Consider the following 21,156-nt stretch of genomic DNA (forward strand, 5'->3'; position numbering starts at 1 on the left):
GAGAATTAAATAGTATCTGATCTGAATTCAGATTTAAGTGCTGATTATTTGGGACAAGTGTTTAAATGTCCCTCTCGGTCCCTGAGCAGGCGCTGTGAGAGCAGCTTACTGAGGCCCCCCAACAGCAGGGAGGGGCTGTCTGGGCTCTGACTCTCCCCCCACCCCCACCCCGGCTTCTCATTCCTGAATCTCCCAGTACTCCTGGCGCACACGCTGACACACTTTCTGTTTATCTGGCTTGGTCACTGCGGAGGGGCTGGTGTCTGGTGAGGGGTGAATGAATGGGAGGCTCTGCCAGGCAGGCCGCCACTGAAACCAGGTGGCCAGAGGGAGACCAGAGCACAGGACCTGTGGCCCAGGGAGCACGCACTGCACCCGACGCCAAGCTGCAGGATGGGCCTGACCTGCGACAGAGTGCCTCTGTGACCAAACAGGACTCAGGACCTGAGAGCCCCTTCTCCAGAGGCCCCTTGGCCAGCCGGCCTCGGAGCGCCCTGATGTGGCCAGGATTCTGCAAAGTCATCCCCACCCTGTGTCCAAGCCTCTGCCCTCCAGCAGCAAGAATCCTGCTGGGCCAGTTTTGCAAAACGCCCCCTTCCCTTGCCCTGCCTCTCAGTAACTTTCCACCCACTGACCTGTCCCTGTGCTGAAGTGTAGCCCAGATCTCCCCTGCAGGCTGTCTTTCCCACCTGCACCCGGTGCCTATCACCCTCTCTGACACCTGTCTGGTGGGTCTGGGTTTCTGCAGACTCAGAGGGACACAGAGAGGGTTTCTGCAAAGTAGAGTTCTGCTAACTGTGTGCTGAAACGAAGCCAGAACGTCCCTGAGACTGTAATGGTCACAGCAACAAAATGAGAAACCCACTATTTCTCCCTTAGCCTAGTTAGTGCTTAGCCCTGCTCCCGCTTCAAACTCGCAGACCTCCTCAACAGGCAACAACTGGTGTGAACTGGCCGAACACACTGGGTCCTCTCCTGGGGTCCTCGCCGCCCCAGGATCACTGATCCTCCCGGATCACGCCCTGCACTTCCAGGAGGGCGGGGCTGGTTGACCACAAGTGCCCAGGGCATGCGTGAGGACCGCACCCACCACCAAGGACTCTCTTACCTATACTTTAACTTCTCATCATGCAGAATTCCAAACACATACAGAAGGAGGCAGAACCATAGGATAAACCTCCGTGGAAACCACCCCCCCACCCCCAGCTGGTCAACTGGCAGCCAATACTCTCTCTTCAACCACACCTGAACCGTCTCCCCCAGTGGGATTTACACCGAACTTATGAGTTGGAGCCCCTTGTAAATTCACACACAGCTATCAAGTGTTACACAAGGATGCCCCATACCCCCCCTTTTTTTTGCAATAAAAAATTATATTAGTCTAGAAGTTCTTAAATTTAAATTCAAGTTAACATAGAGTGTAGTAATGGTTTCAGGAGAACCCAGTGGTTCGTCTCTTATATGTAACAGCCGGTGCTCATTGCAACAGGTGCCCTCCTTAATGCCCATCCCCCAGCCAGCCCATCCCGCCAACCACCTACCCTCCATCAACCCTCACTCTGCTCTCTGTATTTAATAGTGTCTTATGATTTGCCTCCCTCTGTTTTCATCTTAGTTTTCCTGCCCTTCCCCTACTACTGTGTTCATCTGGTTGTGTTTCTTAAATTCCACGAGTGAAATCATACGATATCTTCGTCTTGACCTCTTTCACTCAGCATAATACCCTCCAGTTCCATCCACGCTGTTGCAAATGGCAAGATGTCATTCTTTTTCATCGCTGAGTACTATTCCGTTCCATCATACATCACATCTTCTTTATCCATTCATCCTACCCTACAACCCAGCGATTGCACTACTTTGGAATTTAGCCAAAGGATACAAAAATGCTGATTCAAGGGGTGCCTGGGTGGCTCAGTCAGTTAAGCATCTGACTTCAGCTCAGGTTATGATCTCATGGTTGGCAAGCTGGGGCCCTGTGTGGGGCTCTGTGCTGACAGCTCAGAGTCTGGAGCCTGCTTCGGATTCTCCCTCTCTCTCTTACCCCTCCCTTACGTGTGCTCTCTCTCTCTCTCTCTCTCTCTCAAAAATAAACTTAAATACATAACTAAATAAGCAAATAACTAAAAGGAAAGACTGAATTTTTAAAAATGCTGATTCAAAGGGGGCACATGCACCCCAATGTTTATAGCAGCACTATTGACAATAGCCCTATCCTCCTTATCCACTTTGCCCCAAAGGCAGAATCTGACAGAAGGACACCAGGACCTTGATGTTGATACAGCCAACAGAGGCAACATCCTCACCCACAAGGGCCCCTCTAAAACCACATCTTCGCCCACATCCTTCCCCCCTCTGTCCTTCCTATAAACCCCTAGAAGACACTATAATTCTTTCTAAAATTCTGCCATGGCAAGGGCGTTATGGAACCATACAGTATGTCAACTTCAGGGAATGACTTTGCTCTGGAAACTCATCCAGGTTATTCAGTGTTATCAGGAGTTGGCTGGGTTTCACCGTGTGGACGGAGCTCGGACCGTGTGACCATTCACCTGCTGAAGGACATCTAGGCTGTCTCCAGCTGTGGGCTACTAAAAACAGAGCTGCTACAAATCCCTGCAGAGGGGTTTTTGTGTGACTGGAAGTCTATTTCTTCAGGATAAAAACTCAGGGGTCCACTGCATAGTTTTTTGTTTTTTGTTTTTTTTTGTTTTTTTTTTTTTTTTTAGAAAGTGCCAGACCATTTCCCACAGAGAGGCAGCACCATTTTACACCCCCACCAGCAGTAAACGAGACTTCCCATTTCTCCACATCCTCACCAGCATTTGGTGCTGATGCTATTTTTTACTTTTCCCATTCTGCTAGATCCGTAGTGATCCCGAGGTCTACACTAGCATCTCGCTGGTGGCTCATGGCGATGGACGTCCTTCACATGCTTATCTGCTGTCTGTCCATCCTCCTCAGTGAGGGGTCTCTGGGCTTATACCCGCGTTCTGATCACGTTGTTTCTCAGTATGTAGAGGGCAAAGACTTTCTCTCAGTCTGCTGTTTCCTTTTCAACATCTTAGCAGTCTCTTCCTGAAGCAAACTCTTTCAATTTTGATGGAGTCTAACTTTATCAATCTTCCCTTTTGTGCTCTGAGTGTTAACTCTCGCTTAGCCTGGGATCCCAAATATTTTCTATTTGTTTTTCCTAAAAGTTTTATAGTTTTATATTTTAGTTTGTGATCCATTTAAGGTTAATTTTTGTATAAGATACAAGACTTTGGTTGATGTTCTTTTTGGGTTTTTTTTTTTGTTTGTTTACTTATTTTTGAGAGAGAGAGAGCGAGCGAGCACAGAGGAGGAGCACAGAGAGAGAGGGAGACACAGAATCCGAAGCCTTCTTCAGGCTCTGACCTGTCAGCACAGAGCCAGATGCAGGGCTCAAACCCACCAATTGTGAGATCATAACCTGAGCTGAAGTCGGAGGCTTAACTGACTGAGCCACCCAGGCGTGCCCCCCCCTCCTTTTTTTTGACTGTGGGTCCCCAGTGGCTACAGATTTGTGAAAAAGACAGTTTTTCTCTCATTGAACTTGCTTTTGCACCTTTTCCAAAAGAAATCAGTTGGGCATATTTGTGGGGGTGTATTTTGGGGTTTTTTATTCCATTCCACTGGTTTTGTGTCTGTACCACGCCCCACCCCACACCACACAGTCCCGATTTCTGGTGACCCAGAAAGACTAGAACTTAGTTAGCCCATGCCTCCTACTTTATTCTTTTTCAAAATTATTTTAGCTATCCTGGGACGCCTGGGAGGCTCCGTCGGTTAAGCATCCAGCTTTGGCTCAGGTCATGGTCTCTTAGTTCATGACTTCGAGCCTGGAGCCTGCTTCAGATTCTGTGTCTCCCTCTCTCTCTGACCCTCCTGCACTCACGCTCTGTCTCTCTCTCTCTCTCTCTTAAAAATAAATAAACATCAAAATTATTTTAGCTATCCTAGTTCCCCTGCATTTCCATATATGCTTTAGAATTGTCTTGCCTAGATCTACAAAAAATACCTTGTTTGGATTTTGTAGGAATTGTGTTAAAACTGTACATAAGTTTGAGAAGAACCAACATGTTCACCAGGGTGAGTGTTGCAACTCATGAACACGGTATTTCTCTCCACTTATGTATATCTTCTTTGATTATTCTTCACCGACACCATGGAGTTTTCGACATATGAGACTTGCATGTTTTCTTTGGCTTACGCTTTAGTATTCGCTTTTTCGATCTATTATAAATAGCACTGTATATTTAACTGAGGTCTATACGCGTTCACTGCTGGTATACAGAAATATAATTGATTTTTGTGTGTTTCTCTGGTGCCCTGCAACCAGCTGACTTAATTGTTCTGGGAGATTTTTTTATAGATTCCTGGGAATTCTCCACAAAGATAAATCGTGAATCTGCAAGAAGGGGCAGTTTTATTTCCTCCCTTCCACTCTCGTCTTGTATTTCCTTTTCTTGCACAATGCCCCCTGTAGAATTTCCAGCATTATGTGCAAGCTGCAGGGTTTTTTAGATTCTTTTTTTGAGGCTGAGGAAGCTCCCCTCTAAGCTATTCTACCGGGAATTTATAGTCATGAACAGATGTGGATTTTGTCCAAAAAATTTCTTTCGCATCTATGAATATAACATCATGTGATTTTTCTTCTTTATCCGCTAAATATGATGGATTACACTGACAGATACTGAAGGAGCTTTGCATTCTTAGAATAAATCCCATTTGGTCAAGGTGTGTAATTTTTTATATATACTATGGTTCTATTTACTCATGTTTGGTTAAGGGATTTTGAGTCTGTTCATAAGGGATATCGGTCTATCTTTTCCTTTTTGTTGTCTGTGTCTGGGTTTGGTACTAGGGTAACTCTGTCTTCATAGAACGAATTCTATGTTTCTAGAAGGGGTTGTGTAAAATTAGTGTTAATTGTTCTTTAAATATTTGGTACAATTCTCCAGTAAAACCATCAGGGCCGGGAGATTTCTTCTGGGGGAAAATGTGTAAATTACAAATTCAATTTCCTTGATAGTTACACAGAATCACACTGTCTGTTTCACGTTGGGCGAGTGGTCACCACACATACTCACCACTAACCCCTGGGTATGGAGCCACTGTCCCGATCCTGTCCGCAGGGTCTGTGGTGACAGGCCCCCCCTTCACTGCTGACATTACTAATCTGTGCTTCCCCCTTTTTTGTCTGTCTTTAGAGAGATCTGTCAACTTTCCTGGTCTCCTCAAAGAAGCCACTTTTTTTTCATTTACTTTTTCTCATTTCCTTGTTCATAACTTCACTGATCTTATATTATATATTATCTATTATATTATTGTAATTTCATTCGTTCTGCTTATATGTATTATTTTCTCCCCTCTGGCCATCTTGGGGTCCTGGAGGCAGGAGTTCAAACATACCCGTTCCAGACAACGGGTATGTTTATGGCCGTGAACTTTCCCATCAGCACTGTGTTTGAGGTCTCTCCCACCAATTTTGAAATGTTTTACTTTTGCTGTTTTCAGGTCAAGATGCTTTCGGATTTCCCTTGAGAGTTCCTCTTGGACCCACGAATTATGGGCTGCTTCATTTCCAGGCGTTTGGGAATTCTCCCGTTACCGGGAGGAAGCATGGCACGCTTTCTTCTGGCTCTGTGATTTCACATCCCAGGATGCGGTCCCCTCGGGTTCCGTGGTCCCAGTACCCATGGTCAGTCTGCCTTTTCCCCCCACCATTCAGCCTCTGGCACCTGTTCCACACAGACCGCCAGGTGTGCAGTCTCACCTTGCGGGAGGAACGGGGAAAACAACATCTAGTCCATGCAAGGATGACAGCGCCACCCTCTAGATGCGGATCTAAAGCAAATCCTCTCGTGTGTCCACACAGTGGCATTTGGCTATAAGTGACACAGAAGCAGGCATTAAGTTGCCTGGCAGATCCCACCCCGACACGGCACACTGGTCCCAAACGGGGCACTGTTGTACCTGCAGATGAGGAAACAGGCTCAGAGGGGCGCTGAGTCGGAGGCATGGTTCTTCGATGAAAGGACTCAAATCCCAGCCCCCTGAGACCATCCCTGTGCTTTCCCAGCACTGACACGAAGTCACTCCTGGTCTAGCTGAGGAAAGTGAAAACCGAATCCTGTCTACTCTAACACCCTGGATCAAAAGCCCCCGGCTGGGGAGTGAGGCGGACCTGTGTCTGCTGTGTGGCTCAGGGGGATGCGCTTCACCTCTCTGTGTAGGTTCCTCACCTGTGAGTAGGACGGCCCCGTCACGTGACCACAACGTGAGAGAAATCACACTGGGAAGAACACAGAGCCAACGTGGACTACGCATGAGCTAGTGCAGTCACCACGGAGCCACCCGCGGTCCGGGGAAGTCACCCACCACCCAGGGAAGTCACCCGCCGCCCAGAATGAGGGACCAACCACGTCAGGACGGCCGAACGAAAACTCCAGAAGACTCACAGGTGTTCTTAGGATGAAATACACTCCCTGTAACGCGTTCGCTTCTTGTATCTGAAATCAAAGCCCTACGTCTCCCACGGGGACATTTACACAGGGAAGGCACTAGGACGACACACTGGCTACACTGATGCCGAATGTGCGCTGGCTGCGTGGGGCCGTGGACCACACCGGCCCCACCCACACCGTTCCCCTCTCCGGGCCTTTCTCAAGTTCCGGAAGGGTTGATACTCCACACAGGGACCCCAGAGGCCAAGTCAGAGGCTGCTGCTCAACCTGAAGGTTCTTTCCGGCATTTTCTGTCCTCGGGCTGATCATCCACACCCTCCGGCTGCCACCAGCACGTCTCCAACAAAGCTGGTCTCGATACACCGACATCAGCCCTCGGTCGTGGTGGGCTGGTGGGGGAGGAGGTGGGAACGAAGTCCCTGTGTTTGCCACCATCTACATCGTCCCAGTACAGAACAGATTTCTCCGCATGACGCTTACGGAACACACACATGCACCAGCACCGCGCCCCCTCTCCCTACTCCGCGCTTTACTCCCACCTGCTAGGAAAGGGGGCAGTGTGACCGCGGGGCTCTGCGTGGACAGAGACACAGTATGGTCCTGGAGCCACAGGGGACTTGGGGAGAAGGACAGCCCTTCCTCTAAAGGACGCACAGATCTGGTTTTCTCTAGGAAAGGAAGGACGGGGCACCGGCTGTCGTCACGACAACACTGCTGGGGAAGGAGGCGGGAGTCACGTGCTCTCCCAAAAACTGTGCGAGACGACCATTCAGGGAGCCTTCTTCCGCAGGGGAGAAAACCAGCAAAAGGAATCCACACTCACAGAGAAGAAAGATTTTCAAATGCGCCTGGGGGGCTCAATCCGTTGAGCGTCTCGTTTCAGCTCAGGTCATGATCTCATTGTTTGTGGGTTCGAGCCCCGCATCGGGCTCTGTGCTGGCAGCTCAGAGCCTGGAGCCTGCTCCGGATTCTGGGTGTCCCTCTCTCTCTGCCCCTCCCCCGCTCATGCTCTGTCTCTCTCTCAAAAATAAATAAACATTAAAAAAATTTTAAATAATAAAATGAACGCACATTTAAAAAATAATACTAAATGGACGTTGGGCTCTAACTATAGCCCCTCTCCATGTGCCTGAGGTCATGCTTGAGGTCAGCCCGTAGAGCGGCCCCTTCACTGCTGCTCAGCTACCGTTCCCTCCCGGGGCCCACATGTCATACTTGAACACCGCGCTGCGTATGGTAAGTGTTCGGGGGCTGAGACAGACCCCTCCCGACAGCCGTCGCTCCCCTGGGAAGATCCAGGAGAGCGGCTGGGGGTCTCGGGCAGGCGGCCGTGATGCGGAGCAGGGAGCTCCCTGGCCCTGGGGCCCCAGTTCCTCTGTAAAGGGCAGGCCTTCTTCCAGCTTCTGGGCAGGGAGGAGTGGAGAAGCAGGGATTCTCCGCCCCAGAGCCCACCACCCCTCCCAGCTTGCTCGAGTGGCAGACCCGGGATGTACCGCAGACGTGCACCCACAGGACACAGGTGGTGGTCAGCCCCCAGCATCTGCACAGCACAGTGACAGCCCTCCTCGCTTTCTAGGCTCCGGAGATTGGACACCCGCGAAAAGGTTTCTGCATGAGTCGCCCGGGCAGGGGGAGGACAGACTCTTACCGTGAGCACCTCTGTACAGACCACTGGCGCTGCCCGTCTGCGACCCAGGCGGGCTGAACGGCGCATAACGCGGGGGCGTCGTCACTGGAAAAGAAAGCAGAGCGGAGCCCTTGTGGCCGCGTCCTCCCTGACGGGGCGCCCTGCCCACCACGAGCCTGGCTCTGTTCTTACCATACAGTGTTTCCGCAGACACGGGAAACGCGGGCGTGGGAGAGGGTGAGTCACTGCCGCTTTTGGTTGGAGAGAAGTTCCTGCCACTGATCCCATCGGGGTCTGGGGGGTACGCGGCAGCCACCGTCTGGAATTGGCACAGGGAGTCAGGTGAAGGCCACCTCCTGACGGCGGGCCCGGACTGGCCCACCGTGCGGGGACAGGAGGCCGCGTCCCCACGCACAGCCCTGCCACTGGCGGCCACGGAAAACTGGGAAGAGCTTCAGTAACACGAAGGAAGAGGGACATCCCTGCGGCCTGTCCACCCCCGGACACACGGAGCTGGCAGAGACGGCTCAGCTCGGGGACGCGGGCGCTCGGGGGAAAAACAGGATAAAAATCATCGCTACCTGTGGTGTGCCGGTGGGTACGTGAAAGAACACAGACACACCCACGGCACAGAGAACAGTCTGGAAGTATTCATCCCAAATGTCTCTCTTCTGGTCTATTCTGGGCTCCAATCTTCCCCCCCCCAACCCCCGACGAGGAGGAAGACACAGAAGGGGAGGGCTCAGAGTACCGGGTTCCGACCCGTCTACCTGCAATATCTCAGCCGCACCCCCCTGGAAGATGCTCCGTGGATCCCACCACGGGGCCCCACACCCACCCCGACCCACTTCCTTCCTGCTTCCCTCCTGGGGAGTCTGTGTGCCCCTGGCCACCGCCGTCCACCTTCAGCCACCTGCCCGCTCCCACCTCACCCCACTGTGCAGTCAGGGCGCAGAGGCTCAGAGGAGCCTACGGTGGCCACGCCGTGCCCTCTGGGGAGGGCCGTGCACCCGGGCTCTCCTGACCACACCCCCTGCTCTTCCGGGAGGAACCCCATCTGTGAGACAGGAGGGACTCTGGGGTGTCAACAGGACCGCGATCGGGAAGTGTGCAGGCCCCGCTGTCAGGTGGCGGTGCGTACCTCCTTGGCGTCCGCCGGAGACAGGAAAGGCGCCAGGCTCATGGCCTGTTCCGCACCCGGGGTCTTTCCCCATCCACACTTGGGGAAGGCCGGCTGCCCCGCACCATCGTTGTCATACTGCCCGAGGCTGAGCTTCCGGAATCTTCCGCCCGGTGGCTCGTCCCCTGGGGAGCCTGACAGAGAGATACGTGGGCTGCAGGTGATTTTACTGCAGCGAGCACACAGACCTTAATTAAGACCCGACCATGCTTTCTCTAAGGGTGCTTCCTATTTTCTTTCACTTTTTGTTTGTTCTAGTTCCAAAACATTTTCATCTCCCTCCGCCCCCAGCAGCCTCTGTGGACTGGCCTGTTCCAGACATTTCCTATAAACGGAATCACACACCATGTGTCCTTTGCCGTCTGGCTTCTGTCACCAAGTGTGGTGTCCCAACCTGCCACTGTCTCACCTACCTTTGTTCACTTCCTGTTTCTCCCAGGAGGGATCTTGGTGCACCTGAGGCCAGGACGGAGCCCGCCCTCCCCTCGTCAAGGGCGCACGGAGGATCCTTGGTGGCTAGAACCCGGCCCGGCCAGGCCCCCTGATGGCTGCAGGCGCCTGGGGACTTTATGATCTGAGACCCCTCACCCCTTATCAGGCTTCGGGGTCCACTTTGGGGTCAGACTACTTGCATTTTGCTTTAGGACAGCCCAGGACGGAACAGAGACACAGGATGTTTCCCTGACTCATGAATATGCCCCCGTACGCACCTGCCTGCACAGACATCTCCCTTCTTCAGATGCTGTCCCGCCTCTTTACCTTGGCACCCTGTCCATCCCCTATTTGCTCACGAGCACGACCCCAGCACACGTGGATAGTAACATCACATCTGTTAACTCGTTCACCCTTAATTTCATGCCTGGTCGGTGGTGCTTGCTCAGGGAGACTCGGGGGTTGCTGTCGATGGATGTGCGTGCGACAGGGGGGTCCTCACCCTTGGGGTGCACAAGGCAGCCCCGCCAGAAACCAGCAGCTCCTGCAACTGAGCCCCCCCACCCCCCACCCCCCGCTGCTGAGCCGGATTCGGGGCAGGACAGAACCTTAGGACGCACCCACCATACTGAGAAAGGACTGGACAGGTGTCCAGTGGCAGGTGAGCACCAGGGACCTGTGGACCCATCGTTTGCATGAATCAATACCTCCTGCTTCTGAGCCTGTAAGAACATGGTCCAGGCAGCCACTAAGGGTCTGCTGCTGGCATGAGGCCCAGGCAACCACTGAGGGTCTGCCGGAATAGGGTCCAGAGCATGCTCGACGGAAGTGGGGGGCATTTTCAGGCTGTGATCTGCACAGAAGCATCTCATGAAAGTTTCTCTTCCCAAAGGAGCAAAAACACAGGCGACATAGTCAGCAGAGGCCAGGCCTGTCTCGGTGACAGTCCCTGGCCTCCTCTGGGACCGAGAGCCTTCATCCCAGGGTGACACTCCTGGAGAAACGGGGCAGGTGTGAGATGCGGCCACAGCACAAGGACAGGCCAGCAGGAGCAACCTCTGCCAGGTGGGCAGGGCAAACTGAGTGAACCTGCATCATGGAAAGTTAGGAGTTCGCTTTGAGGAGTAAAAAAATGCACCAAAATGTTCATCGACGGCTGTCTCTGGTTGTGGGGTTCCAGGCAGCGTTCATGTTTCTTGTTCGTTTCCACCTTCTCTCAAGTTGTCACTAATGACATGTATTACTTTTTAATATTTATTTATTTATTTTGAGAGTGCATGAGCACAAGCAGGGTGTGGGCAGAGAGAGAGAGAGAGAGGGAGAGAGAGAGGATCCCAAGCAGGCTCTGCTCTGTCAGCACAGAGCCCAATGTGGGGCTCGAACCCCCCAACCATGAGATCGTGACTTGAGCCAAAACCAAGAGTCATACACTTAACCGACGGAGCTACCCAGGTGCCCCTGATATGTATTACTTTCAAAGCCAGAAAAATAAGACGCAGATGGTCTCCCAGGAGGAAGGTTTCCTTCCGCTCCGCCAGGTCCTGTGTGCCGATTCCCACACCCCGATGCGTCTCTGTGGCTCTCCCGCTGGCAGAACCGATTCGGTGCCGGGGTGACTGTCTCTCTGCTTAGGGCCAGAGCCTGAGTCTGCGCCACGTCTGGGGGGCGGGGCTCGTGGGGGGCGCACAGCCCAGCGAGGGCAGGACAGTGTCCCCAGAGGCGGACACACAGGCGGCCCGCCCTTCGGTCATTGGGCAAACTGGAAGGCAGGCCTGCCCACCTGCCGGGAGGGCCTCCCTTGGACTTGACTTGCATAACGAAATGCCGCACACCTACTCCCGAACTGTATGAAGAACCTGCGCCATCACCCCGGTGGTGCCCACGTTTTTCCTTTCCAGTGAAGAAGTCAAATCCAGGGAAAGGAGAAAACGAGAGACCGAATGAAGGCAGGAGAGACTCTCTGAGCTAAAGCTGCATGCCAGGAACACCAGCAGGTGGGCTCAGTCCCCCACGGGGAGGGGTCAGCTCTGAGAAGGATCCCTCTCTGGGCCCCTGGGCACCTGCTGTCCCCACGCACCCCCTGCCCTGTCCCAGCCCTACATCCCCGTTCAGATCCCCCGCCCTGCCCCGCCCCGCCCCCACACTAAGATTCACCTGCTTCCTGCCACTTCCCAGCCAGTAGCCAAGGCGCCGGGACCTCACCAGCCCTGCAGGGTCACGCAGGATGCTGGAATGGATGCAGAAAACACGGCAGTCCAGGGCCGCGGGGGGGGGGGGGGGGTTCTATGAAAATCTCTGGGGACCTGCACATCCGCCCACCAGCCCTGATCACGTTCTCAGTGTGATGTCCACAGAGGGCGGGTCAGAGGGCTCCTCCTTTACCGGCTGCTGTGAGCCTGCCCCACCCGGGGACCTGCTTCTTCTGCCCACATGCGGCATGTGGCCCGCCACGCGATGGTCACACAATTGGACGCCGCCAATCCCTGTGGTCCCCGTGCTGGGCATGCACATGTCTTCAGGCTGGTCTCCTTTCCTCCCGCCACCGGACACTACTTCCCAGGCTTAAGGTGGGGCAGGTGTCCCCGGGAGACCCCCTCCTTGCCATTCCCAAACACCAGTATGTCTCATGTTTGCAATTTGACTTTATTCCCGGGGAGGGGGGAGGTACTGGGGTCACACCCTGGACTGTTCAGGTGTCACTTGGGCCTCGGCCAGGCTTGAGGAGGCTCAGGCTCACTAAGGGATGCAGGAGCTCGCTGAGCCTGAGACTCAAGCAACGCTGGGTCCTTCAGGCATTCAGGGGACACGTAATGACGGAGCCCCGCTGGGACTGGGCCATGCACACAGGACGATAGGTGGCCTCAGCCCCCGCACACCCAGTCACTCAGTCTACGGCGGATGCAACTTACACCACTCACCACCAGAAGGTGGGCAATAACATCACCCTCGGTAACTCAGAACCCACCCATACCCTCCCTGCACCACCCCACGGGGGCCATCTGTTCGGGTCTACGAAGGACTTGAGATCCTACAGTGTGGGGTCACAGCCCCTCCTCTGTCCCACTGAAATAAATACTGTGACAGGAAGGAGGACTCACCACCCTGGTCCCTGGCGTGGGACCCCCTCCATCCTCCAAACTCCACAGCAGGGCTGGAGACCTGGGCGGTAGGGGAGTCACCTGCGGGCGGGGTTCTCCCGCCTCACCCAGCACTGGGTCAGCCCTCCGGGGACTGGGACCCACGCCCAGTTAGAACCACAAATCTAAAACAGCCGTTCGCAAACCCGGCTGCATATTAGAATCGCACTAAAATTCTAGGCATACAGACCTCCCCGCCTTTCCCGTGCAGCCTGTGGGGAGGGGGGCCCAGATTAGAACCTCCCGGTGTCACCAACACACAACCAGGCTGAGAACCGAGGCTGGGGTCGGTCGAGCCCGGATTCACACTGGAGTCGTGCAGGTGGGGAGCGCTTAGGGTAATTCTGATGCCCCCGTCACAACCCCGGTCAACTCAACCTGGCCCTTTAGGGGCAGAAAGTAGCCATGCTCCTGCTCTAGAGCAGACAGAAACCCATGACCTTCTAGAACAGCACCTTTATCTCCCATCTGGGCCGGCAGAAGGCGAGGTGCCCTCAAGCTATTTATTTGTCTTTATACAAGCAGAGAAGAGTGAAGCCCTGCGTCACCAGGCCTGCACAGCGGGTTCTGGAAACTCCCGTGCATTCTTAGGAGTGAAAACAAACAAAGTCCAAACACCGCCCCACGGTGTGCTTGAGGCCTCCGCCTCCGGACTTCAGCTCATTCAGCTAAACGCACCCACCTCCTCCAGAAGACAGTGGGAGAGGTCAAGGGGCAGCATGACAGTGAAAGGCCCACCCTTCCTAGCTGAAAGTTTCCAGGAGGACACGGCGAGCTTTATTTCTGCCTAAACGGAAACAGGGATTGGCTGGCCAGATCTAAGAGGCGTTTGTTAGAAAGGCCTAGTGATGGGGCGCCTGGGGGGCTCGGTCCCATAAGCATGCGACTCGGTTTTGGCTCAGGTCCAGATCTTGTGGTTTGTGAGTTCCAGCCCCGCACGTCTGGCTCTGTGCTGACAGCGTGGAGCCTGCTTGGGATTCTCTTTCTCTCTCTCTCTGCTCCTTGTCTGCTCCCTCTCTCTGTCTCTCTCTCAGAATAAAACTTAAAACAATTTTTAAATTAAAATTTAAAATTAAAGATTTTTAAATTAAAAGAAAAAAATTCCTAACACTGATGACCACGCAGGACCACAGCACGGACGGCCTTCAGCAGCACAGACCTCTGCTTCTGGGGCTGTCTCCACCGTCTGTGACCCCAGCCCAGACTCAGGAGAGCCCACGGGAACGGGCCGTCACTGGCAGAAGAATGCTAAGAGGCCAAGTGAGGCAAGCCTGTCTCTCTGCATTGCAACACTGAAAGGCCTTTTCACCGGACACACTGAAGTGCTCGGTCAGCTAGCTAGCGCTGCTTGCAAAACGGCCTGCTCAAAAGGGAAACGGTAAGTCCGAAAAGCTAGGAAGTCTCTCCTTCCAGTATGAGAAACTTGAGCAACACACCTCGCATGTTTCACTGCCCTAAGCTAGGACCTCAAGCACATATGGGGGAAGCCAGAGAGCCACCAAAAGGCGAGATCGCGCCTCGACTCACACGGGACTTTCAATTTTTTTTCTTAATCTTTGTTTTTGAGAGACAGGGAGAGAGAAAGAGAGAGCACACGAGCAGGGGAGAAACAGAAAGAGAGGGAGACGCAGAATCCGAAGCAGGCTCCAGGCTCTGAGCTGTCAGCACAGAGCCCGACGCGGGGCTCGAACTCACAAACCACGAGATCATGCCCTGAGCCGAAGTTGGATGCTCAATTGACTGAGCCACCCAGGCGCCCCTGACTTTTATTTTAATATTTGTTTATTTTTGAGAGAGAGAGAGAGAGAGAGAGAGAGAGAGACAGAGCATGAGCAGGGGAGGGGCAGACAGAGAGGAAGACACGGAGCCGGGAGCAGGTTCCAGGCTCCGAGCTGTCAGCACAGAGCCCGACGCGGGGCTCGAACCCATGAACCGTGAGATCATGACCTGAGCCGAAGTCGGACGCTCAACCGACGGAGCCACCCAGGCGCCCCTCACACGGGACTTTTACACTCAAGACACCATCAGCAAAGGCTAGGGCCTGGCTTCGGTTCCCTTTTTTGCTTATTTGAATTTATCTTCCTTTTGAATGATCCTTCCCCTCCCCAAATGGTCTCTTCAGACATGTCATCTCCATTTTTAGCAGTTTTGGCGTTGACGGAGGACGGTTGCCAGAGCTGTCCACCTGCAGGGCCGCCCTCAGTGGACGTGCAGGCAGGTCCTGGCTGCTGGGCTGGAAGGAGACTTCTGAACAGAAGCAGGAGCTGGGACACTCCCGGGGCCGTCCCTGCTCAGACGTCACGACCTCCCTACCCCGTGAGAGAGGATCTCACCGCCCTCTATCCACGGACTGAAAAATAAACTGGCACCTGTCCGAAAGTGAGGGTGCCTGGGGCCATCACACCTGTGCGGACCAGCTGCTTCTACCACATCAGAGCCCATAGGGTCTCCAAGGCAAACTTTCAAACATCTGAGGGGATGGTCCCCAAGACATGATAAACAACAAATTGCCACGTGGCCTGGAAGTTCGACTCAAGAACTGAAAACATCCCGACTGATACCTGTATGTGGTTGTTCCCGGCAGCACTATTCACGGCAGCCCCCCGCGCTCGGATGAGTGGAGACACGTGATGTGGCCCAACCACACAGGGGAGTACCATTCAGCCCCACGCGGCAACGAAGCTCTAACATACGCCACACCACGGAGGAGCGTGGAAAAGCGGACGCCCGTGAAAGCAATCAGACACGGCAGGCCACACGTTGTACGATTCCACGCACGAAATACCTGGCACAGGCCAACACATGGAGTCAGAAAACAAGCCAGGGGCTGGGGCCGGCCTGACTGCTGATGGCTATGGGCTCGGCTGGGATGTGCACTTCGCAAGTTACTAAACTCAGGGCTTTGGAGACTTGCCATGGACGCAGGGGGTCTCGGGCGTTCCGGGGGCTCCTACGCCAAAATGCCACGGGCTCTTCCATTTCTCCTAATACCCGGTATCGGGGTAGGAGCTGCGGCCTTCCCTCCGACATCTCCACAGGGCAGGCCTCACTGCCAGGCTCCCACCCAGGGCCCCCTGCCCCGCAGACATGCTCAGAGGCAGCCATCCTGGCGCTGGGGTGACCCTGGGCAGTGGCAGGTCGGCGGGTCTCTCCCACAGGAAACAAGGTGTGCAGGGCCACGGGTTCAAGCTGCTTTCTGAGCACCAGCAAACCCTCACGATCCCACAGCGGATCCCTTCGCTTTGGGGTTGAACGCGTAACTTAAACGGATGGGCCTTCCACAATCGATCGTTGCAAGTGGCTGCTTCTCACTGCTCTGAATTCCCCTCAGTATAAACAGGTCCCCTGACTTGGGAGTATTAGAGCGACAGACACCCTCATCTGTGGAAGCACATGAAGATGCCGGCAGTGAGGCCCGCCCGCAGGATGGGGGCCTGCCAGGGTCCTGTAATCGTGGGCTGGGGGTTGACGTAACACGAACAAAGTATTCGGCAACACGAAGCAAGGAGCCCTTGAGGTCCGGGAAAAACAGAGCCCACTGTCTGCCGTCGGCGGGACCACAAATTTCGCAGACTGAGTCATTTCTTCGGTTACCTGGTGTCATCAGGTGACGTCTCTCCCACTTAACGGATGTGACCCAAGAAACCGCCTAACTGGGCTGCAGGGAGGGGCGCACAGACGTCAGCCACAGCCAGGGAGTCAGACCAGCACGAGGGAGCCACAGAGGTACAGAGGGAGCAAACACCACGGAACCCAACTCCCCCCCACCCCGTTTCACCAGGTCAAAGCTTTCGTCAGAAAGCTCTGGATGGGGGCCAGGCTCCCCACACTGCCCTGTGATGAACCTCCTGAAGGGCCCAACTCGGCAGAGCCGTCCACTTTTCCGCCAGCACCACACCCCCCTGCTGTGCACCACACCCCACATCCCCCTGCCGGGACACAAAGGGGTTTCCTGGCTCGTGGTGGGGTCAGGAGTTTAGCGGGAGAAGAGCTCAGCCATGCGATGCAGGGTCAGACAGACAGTAGCTCTGTGCACCTGCCATGGTAGGTGCCGAGATCACAGGTGATGCAGGGAAGCTCAAACATAACACCTGGAACAGCATGAGCACTCAGAGTGACAGTGCTTACTCTCTCTGTTAACCATCGTCGCGAACAACGCCAGTATCACCCTGGTGATCATCAGTCCCACCATCTCCTCCATTACTACCTTCGTCACCATTGTCATCATCTCCATCACCACCATCCTCCTCAGAAGCAGGCAGAGCGCCTGGGGGCAGGGACCTATTCCTGCTCTACTGCAGGGGACGCTGGACAGATCACTTCATCTCTCGACGCCTCCCAAACCTCAACCATAAGACGGGAATCCATCCAGGCGGCAAAGGGGCCTGAGGGAGAGGAAGGGGGTCCAGAGAGCAACGCCAGAGAGCGGCAAGGTCGCCATCGGTGTGACCGGCTCAGCAGGACAGGTGGCCCTCGGGCCCACACACAGAAGGACGAGGAGGTGAGAGTGTCCCCCGCTTTGTGACTCCCGTCTTCGCTTACAGCAGGGACCCAGGGAGCCTGCTGACATACCAGCGCAGGACGGCCTGGCCTCGCGTAGACACCATGCTCTTGAGGGGGCGCTGGGTCCAGACCCTGCCTGAGCCCGGCCGGGCGTCTTCTCCTCGGCCTCCCCGGACGTTGGTGGCACGCAGGCTTGGACGCCCGGCCGGACTCCCCGCAGCCTCCACACGCAGCTCCCTGCCCCTCACAGCCTCCCTCCATCCCAGCACCGCTGCCCGCTGGCTGCCCTCCCAGGCTGACCCGCCAGCTCTCCGCGGCCCCCAGCTCTATGCCACCCAGACACGGAGAACAAGTCACAGACCCCGTCCCAACACCTGTCCCTACGTTCACGAAGCCACACACCCCGAGGTCACCGCCTGTCTGCTACAGCCACCCCAGCCTTCCAGGCCCCACAGCAGGACAGCAAGGCCCCGCCCTGGTCCCTGCACCACACGTCCCGGGGCTCAGGACCCCACAGCCCTAGCCTCCTGGAGTCAGCGTGGCCCCACAGCAGCAGGGGCGCATAGAGACGGTGCCCGGATCCCCTCATCCCCGACTGCCTGGAACCCGCCCCTCCCTCCATCCTTCCCTATGCCCGAGCCCCCCACCCTCTGGGCCTGGCCATGAGCAGCCCTCTGCTCCCAGCAAAGCCAGCTCGGCACTGTGCACTTGCTGACCTGTCCCCACATGGTCGTGCCCAGGGGCGCGACTGTCCTCCCTGCGGGCCTCCCCCAGACCCAGAAAAGAGCCCAGCACGCGAGGCCCCGTTCTGTAAAGGCACGCATGAACGCAGTGTGCAACCGCCCGCTCACCTTGCCGCACCGGGGCCCTGCCGGGGCCCTCTCCCGTGTCCCACAGCCTGCCTCCCAGGCTGTCGGGTGGCATGGGGCCGTTGGCCTGGATGCCCGGCGTGTTCATGTGGGTGGGGACGGGCTCAAAGGTAGGGTCCAGCTCCAAGATGAGCCTGTTGAGCTGCTCGATGGACTGGTCGATGTCCAGGGTGGGCGAGCCCGGGGAGGGGTCCGCGCCGGGCTCCAGTCCAGTCCCGTTCACGACCCTGACGTCTGGAAACCTGGGCTTGAAGGCTTTGCCGGGAGGGGGCCGCTGTGCATCGGGGAGGTGGGGCCCGGGGCCCACGCTCCTCTGCGGGGCCATTCTGCTGCCGGTCCCCCGGGTGGGGGTGACCGGAACCCGGGGCTGGGCCTGCAGCAGGCCGGACCCGTCCTCCGGGCCACGGCCGACGAGCCTGGCCTCCCCATCAGGAGCAAAGCTGTACTGCTGGGCGGCCACAATCTGCTGCTGGCACACCCAGGTGTGTGTGGAGTAGCCGCTCTGCCCGTAGGCCTGCGTCTGCGCAGACACGGAGGGCCTCCGCAACGCCGGGGGCGGCTGCTTGGCCTCTCGGATCCCGAAAGCCCGCTCCCGCTCGAACGGGGCATCCACTCCAAGGCTCAGGTCGGGGGCGAGGCCACCGTGCGCATCTTCGCCAGCACTGCTGCCAAAGCCGTCGGACAGGAGGGAGTTCTGGCTGCTCTGGTAGCAGGCGAAGGGGCCCAGGTGGGCCGACTGGTGTCCCTCCGAGGACGACAGGGTCCCGATACTGTCCACGCTGTGCAGGTCGTGGCCGGGCATGTCGTCGTCCAGGATGTCCGTCTCCCGCTCCTTGAGCGCGGCGTCTCCGTTCACGTGCACCTGAGCCGGCACGACGTGGCGTGTGCCGCTGTGCTTGCTGGGAGCATCGGTCATATCCTTGAGGGGGCTTCCGGAATCTTCCAGGCCAAAGCCGCTGAGCAGCTGGTCCAGCTCGGCCTTCTCCTGGGGGCTGAGGCCCCGCCTGGGGCCCGCAGCCAGCCGCTCCTCCGTCCTGTCGGTCCTGACGGAGGCGGTGGAGTGGCCAGAGTCGCTGCTGACGGACAGGGTGTGGTCACCGTGGTCTGGGCTGGTGGTGGCGGGGACGGCCGGGGCCCCGCCTGGGACGCCGGGATCTGAGGCACTCTTCTTCCTCACCTTGGCATACAGGCTGCCATCGACCGGGCCCTGCGTGTGCGGCACTGGGGGAGAAAACGGAGACCGGCTGTGAGTCAAGGCTGAAAGCGTCCTTCAGGCTCCCGGATGCACATGTGCACCTGCCTGAACCAAAAGACGAACCTGTAACAGACAATGTGCTGTAATTAGGGACAAGTACTCCTCCGGGACCCCAAAATTCTGCATTCCCCCCCCCCCACACCGGCAGAGCGAGTACCAGCCCAAGCAATTCTAGCAGCTTCAGGCCCCAGAACCCTTTCTACCTTTTTACGCAAAAGGAGCCATCACTTAGAGAATTTTCCAGATTCTCCAAGCTTAGGAGTCATCCTGTCTGGAGGACTGGGAGTTAATTTTGTCACGAGCCTGAACCCTGAGCACGGCCGAGCCTGCAAATCATCAGGAGGCGAGAACCCATCGTGCACGGGACACAGGGGCCGGCCGGCCCTCGGTGGGGAGAGACAGACAGGGGCCTGTCGGGACTGCCCCACGGAGTGGTGTCCTTCCACCGGGAGGGTGAAGCGAATCTTCGTGCACTGACCTCCCTCTGCCTGGCAGGACAGTCAGGAAACACAGATGAGGCCTCACATCAGGGCAGGAAGAGCGGACCCCCCGCTACTATTATTAACTACGAACGGGGCAGGCGCAGAGCGGGGTCCTGGGCGAGCCGGTGTCCACACCCTCTTGCCCCCTGGGACACGGCAGGGACACCAGAGCGAGGCAGCTGCTGAGGGCTGCACCCGCGCTCTAGGCACCTGGGAGCCACCACATCCAGGGGCGACTGGGCCTCTGGAGAAACCCGCCCTGAGATCCGGCTCCCGGCCTGGTGGGCTGGGTGCCCGCGACCACGGAAGTGCCTGGGTCACGCTCCGACATGCGGCTGGACTCGTGCAGGGCCCGTGTTCCCATGGCCCGTGCTCCCCCGGCTGCAAATGAGGGTGTATTCTACATGCAGGCTTGACGTGAGGGTGAGGAGACACAGAGCGCAGATGAGGGGCTTCACTGGCCTAAGAAAACACGCATTCACTTTGGCTTCCATGGGAGCCCCTCTGGCGCCGGGAGGCATCAGCCCCTGCGAGACCCACGGAGCACGCGCCTTCCCTCCCCGTGAGGCCGGAGGCAGCTCTGTACGAATCTCAGACCCCGCCGCGTCGACGGACAGAGGGGTCCAAGCAGGCCTGGCCGGCGGGTGTCTGGCCAGAGCACAAACCACTGGGCAGCACAGGCAGGTGGCCGTCACGAATTCTAGAAGCGCGTCCCACCTGCCAGAACTGTGCATCCGTGACTTCCACATCCTTCTCCCTAAATCTCAAATAAACGCACAGGCGCAATGACTTTTTAAAGGAAGCCAAGAGTGGCGCCTGGGTGGCTCAGTCGGTCAAGCCTCCGACTTCAGCTCAGGTCATGATCTCACGGTTCGTGGGTTTGAGCCCCGCATCGGCTCGGAGCCTGGAGCCTGCTTCGGATTCCGTGTCTCCCTCTCTCTCTGCCCCTCCCCCACTCATGCTCTGTCTCTGACTCTCTCTCTCTCTCTCTCTCAAAAATGAATAAACACTAAAAACATTTTTTAATAAAATTAAAAAACTAAAAAGTTAAAAAAATTAAAATTAAAAGAGGAAGCCAAGAATGAATGGTACAAAATTTCTTCCAGTGATTGTTCTGAGTTAGAACCCCTTGGCCAACCCCAGGCCAGGAATGGTCCACAAGGAAGGGTCTGCGTGACGGGTA

The 21,156-nt window shown here is 56.1% G+C and overlaps 1 protein-coding gene across 1 annotated transcript in view; it reads right to left on the reverse strand.

The window, feature by feature from the left end:
- The window catches only part of TNS3 (tensin 3), a 169,598-nt gene that overhangs the window by 49,772 nt on the left and 98,670 nt on the right, over nt 1–21,156 (reverse strand). The window contains exons 15-18 of the mRNA XM_047095317.1: nt 18,219–19,457; nt 9,257–9,429; nt 8,308–8,434; nt 8,137–8,220 (exon numbers count right to left, since the gene is read on the reverse strand). Of these exons, the coding sequence (XP_046951273.1) occupies nt 8,137–8,220; nt 8,308–8,434; nt 9,257–9,429; nt 18,219–19,457 (1,623 nt within the window). The remainder of the gene's footprint in view (nt 1–8,136; nt 8,221–8,307; nt 8,435–9,256; nt 9,430–18,218; nt 19,458–21,156) is intronic.

The sequence above is a fragment of the Lynx rufus genome, unplaced genomic scaffold (genome assembly GCF_022079265.1).
Source record: "Lynx rufus isolate CCGP_SWC_20201006 ecotype Redwood Valley unplaced genomic scaffold, mLynRuf1.p SCAF_4, whole genome shotgun sequence".
Taxonomy (NCBI): domain Eukaryota; kingdom Metazoa; phylum Chordata; class Mammalia; order Carnivora; family Felidae; genus Lynx; species Lynx rufus.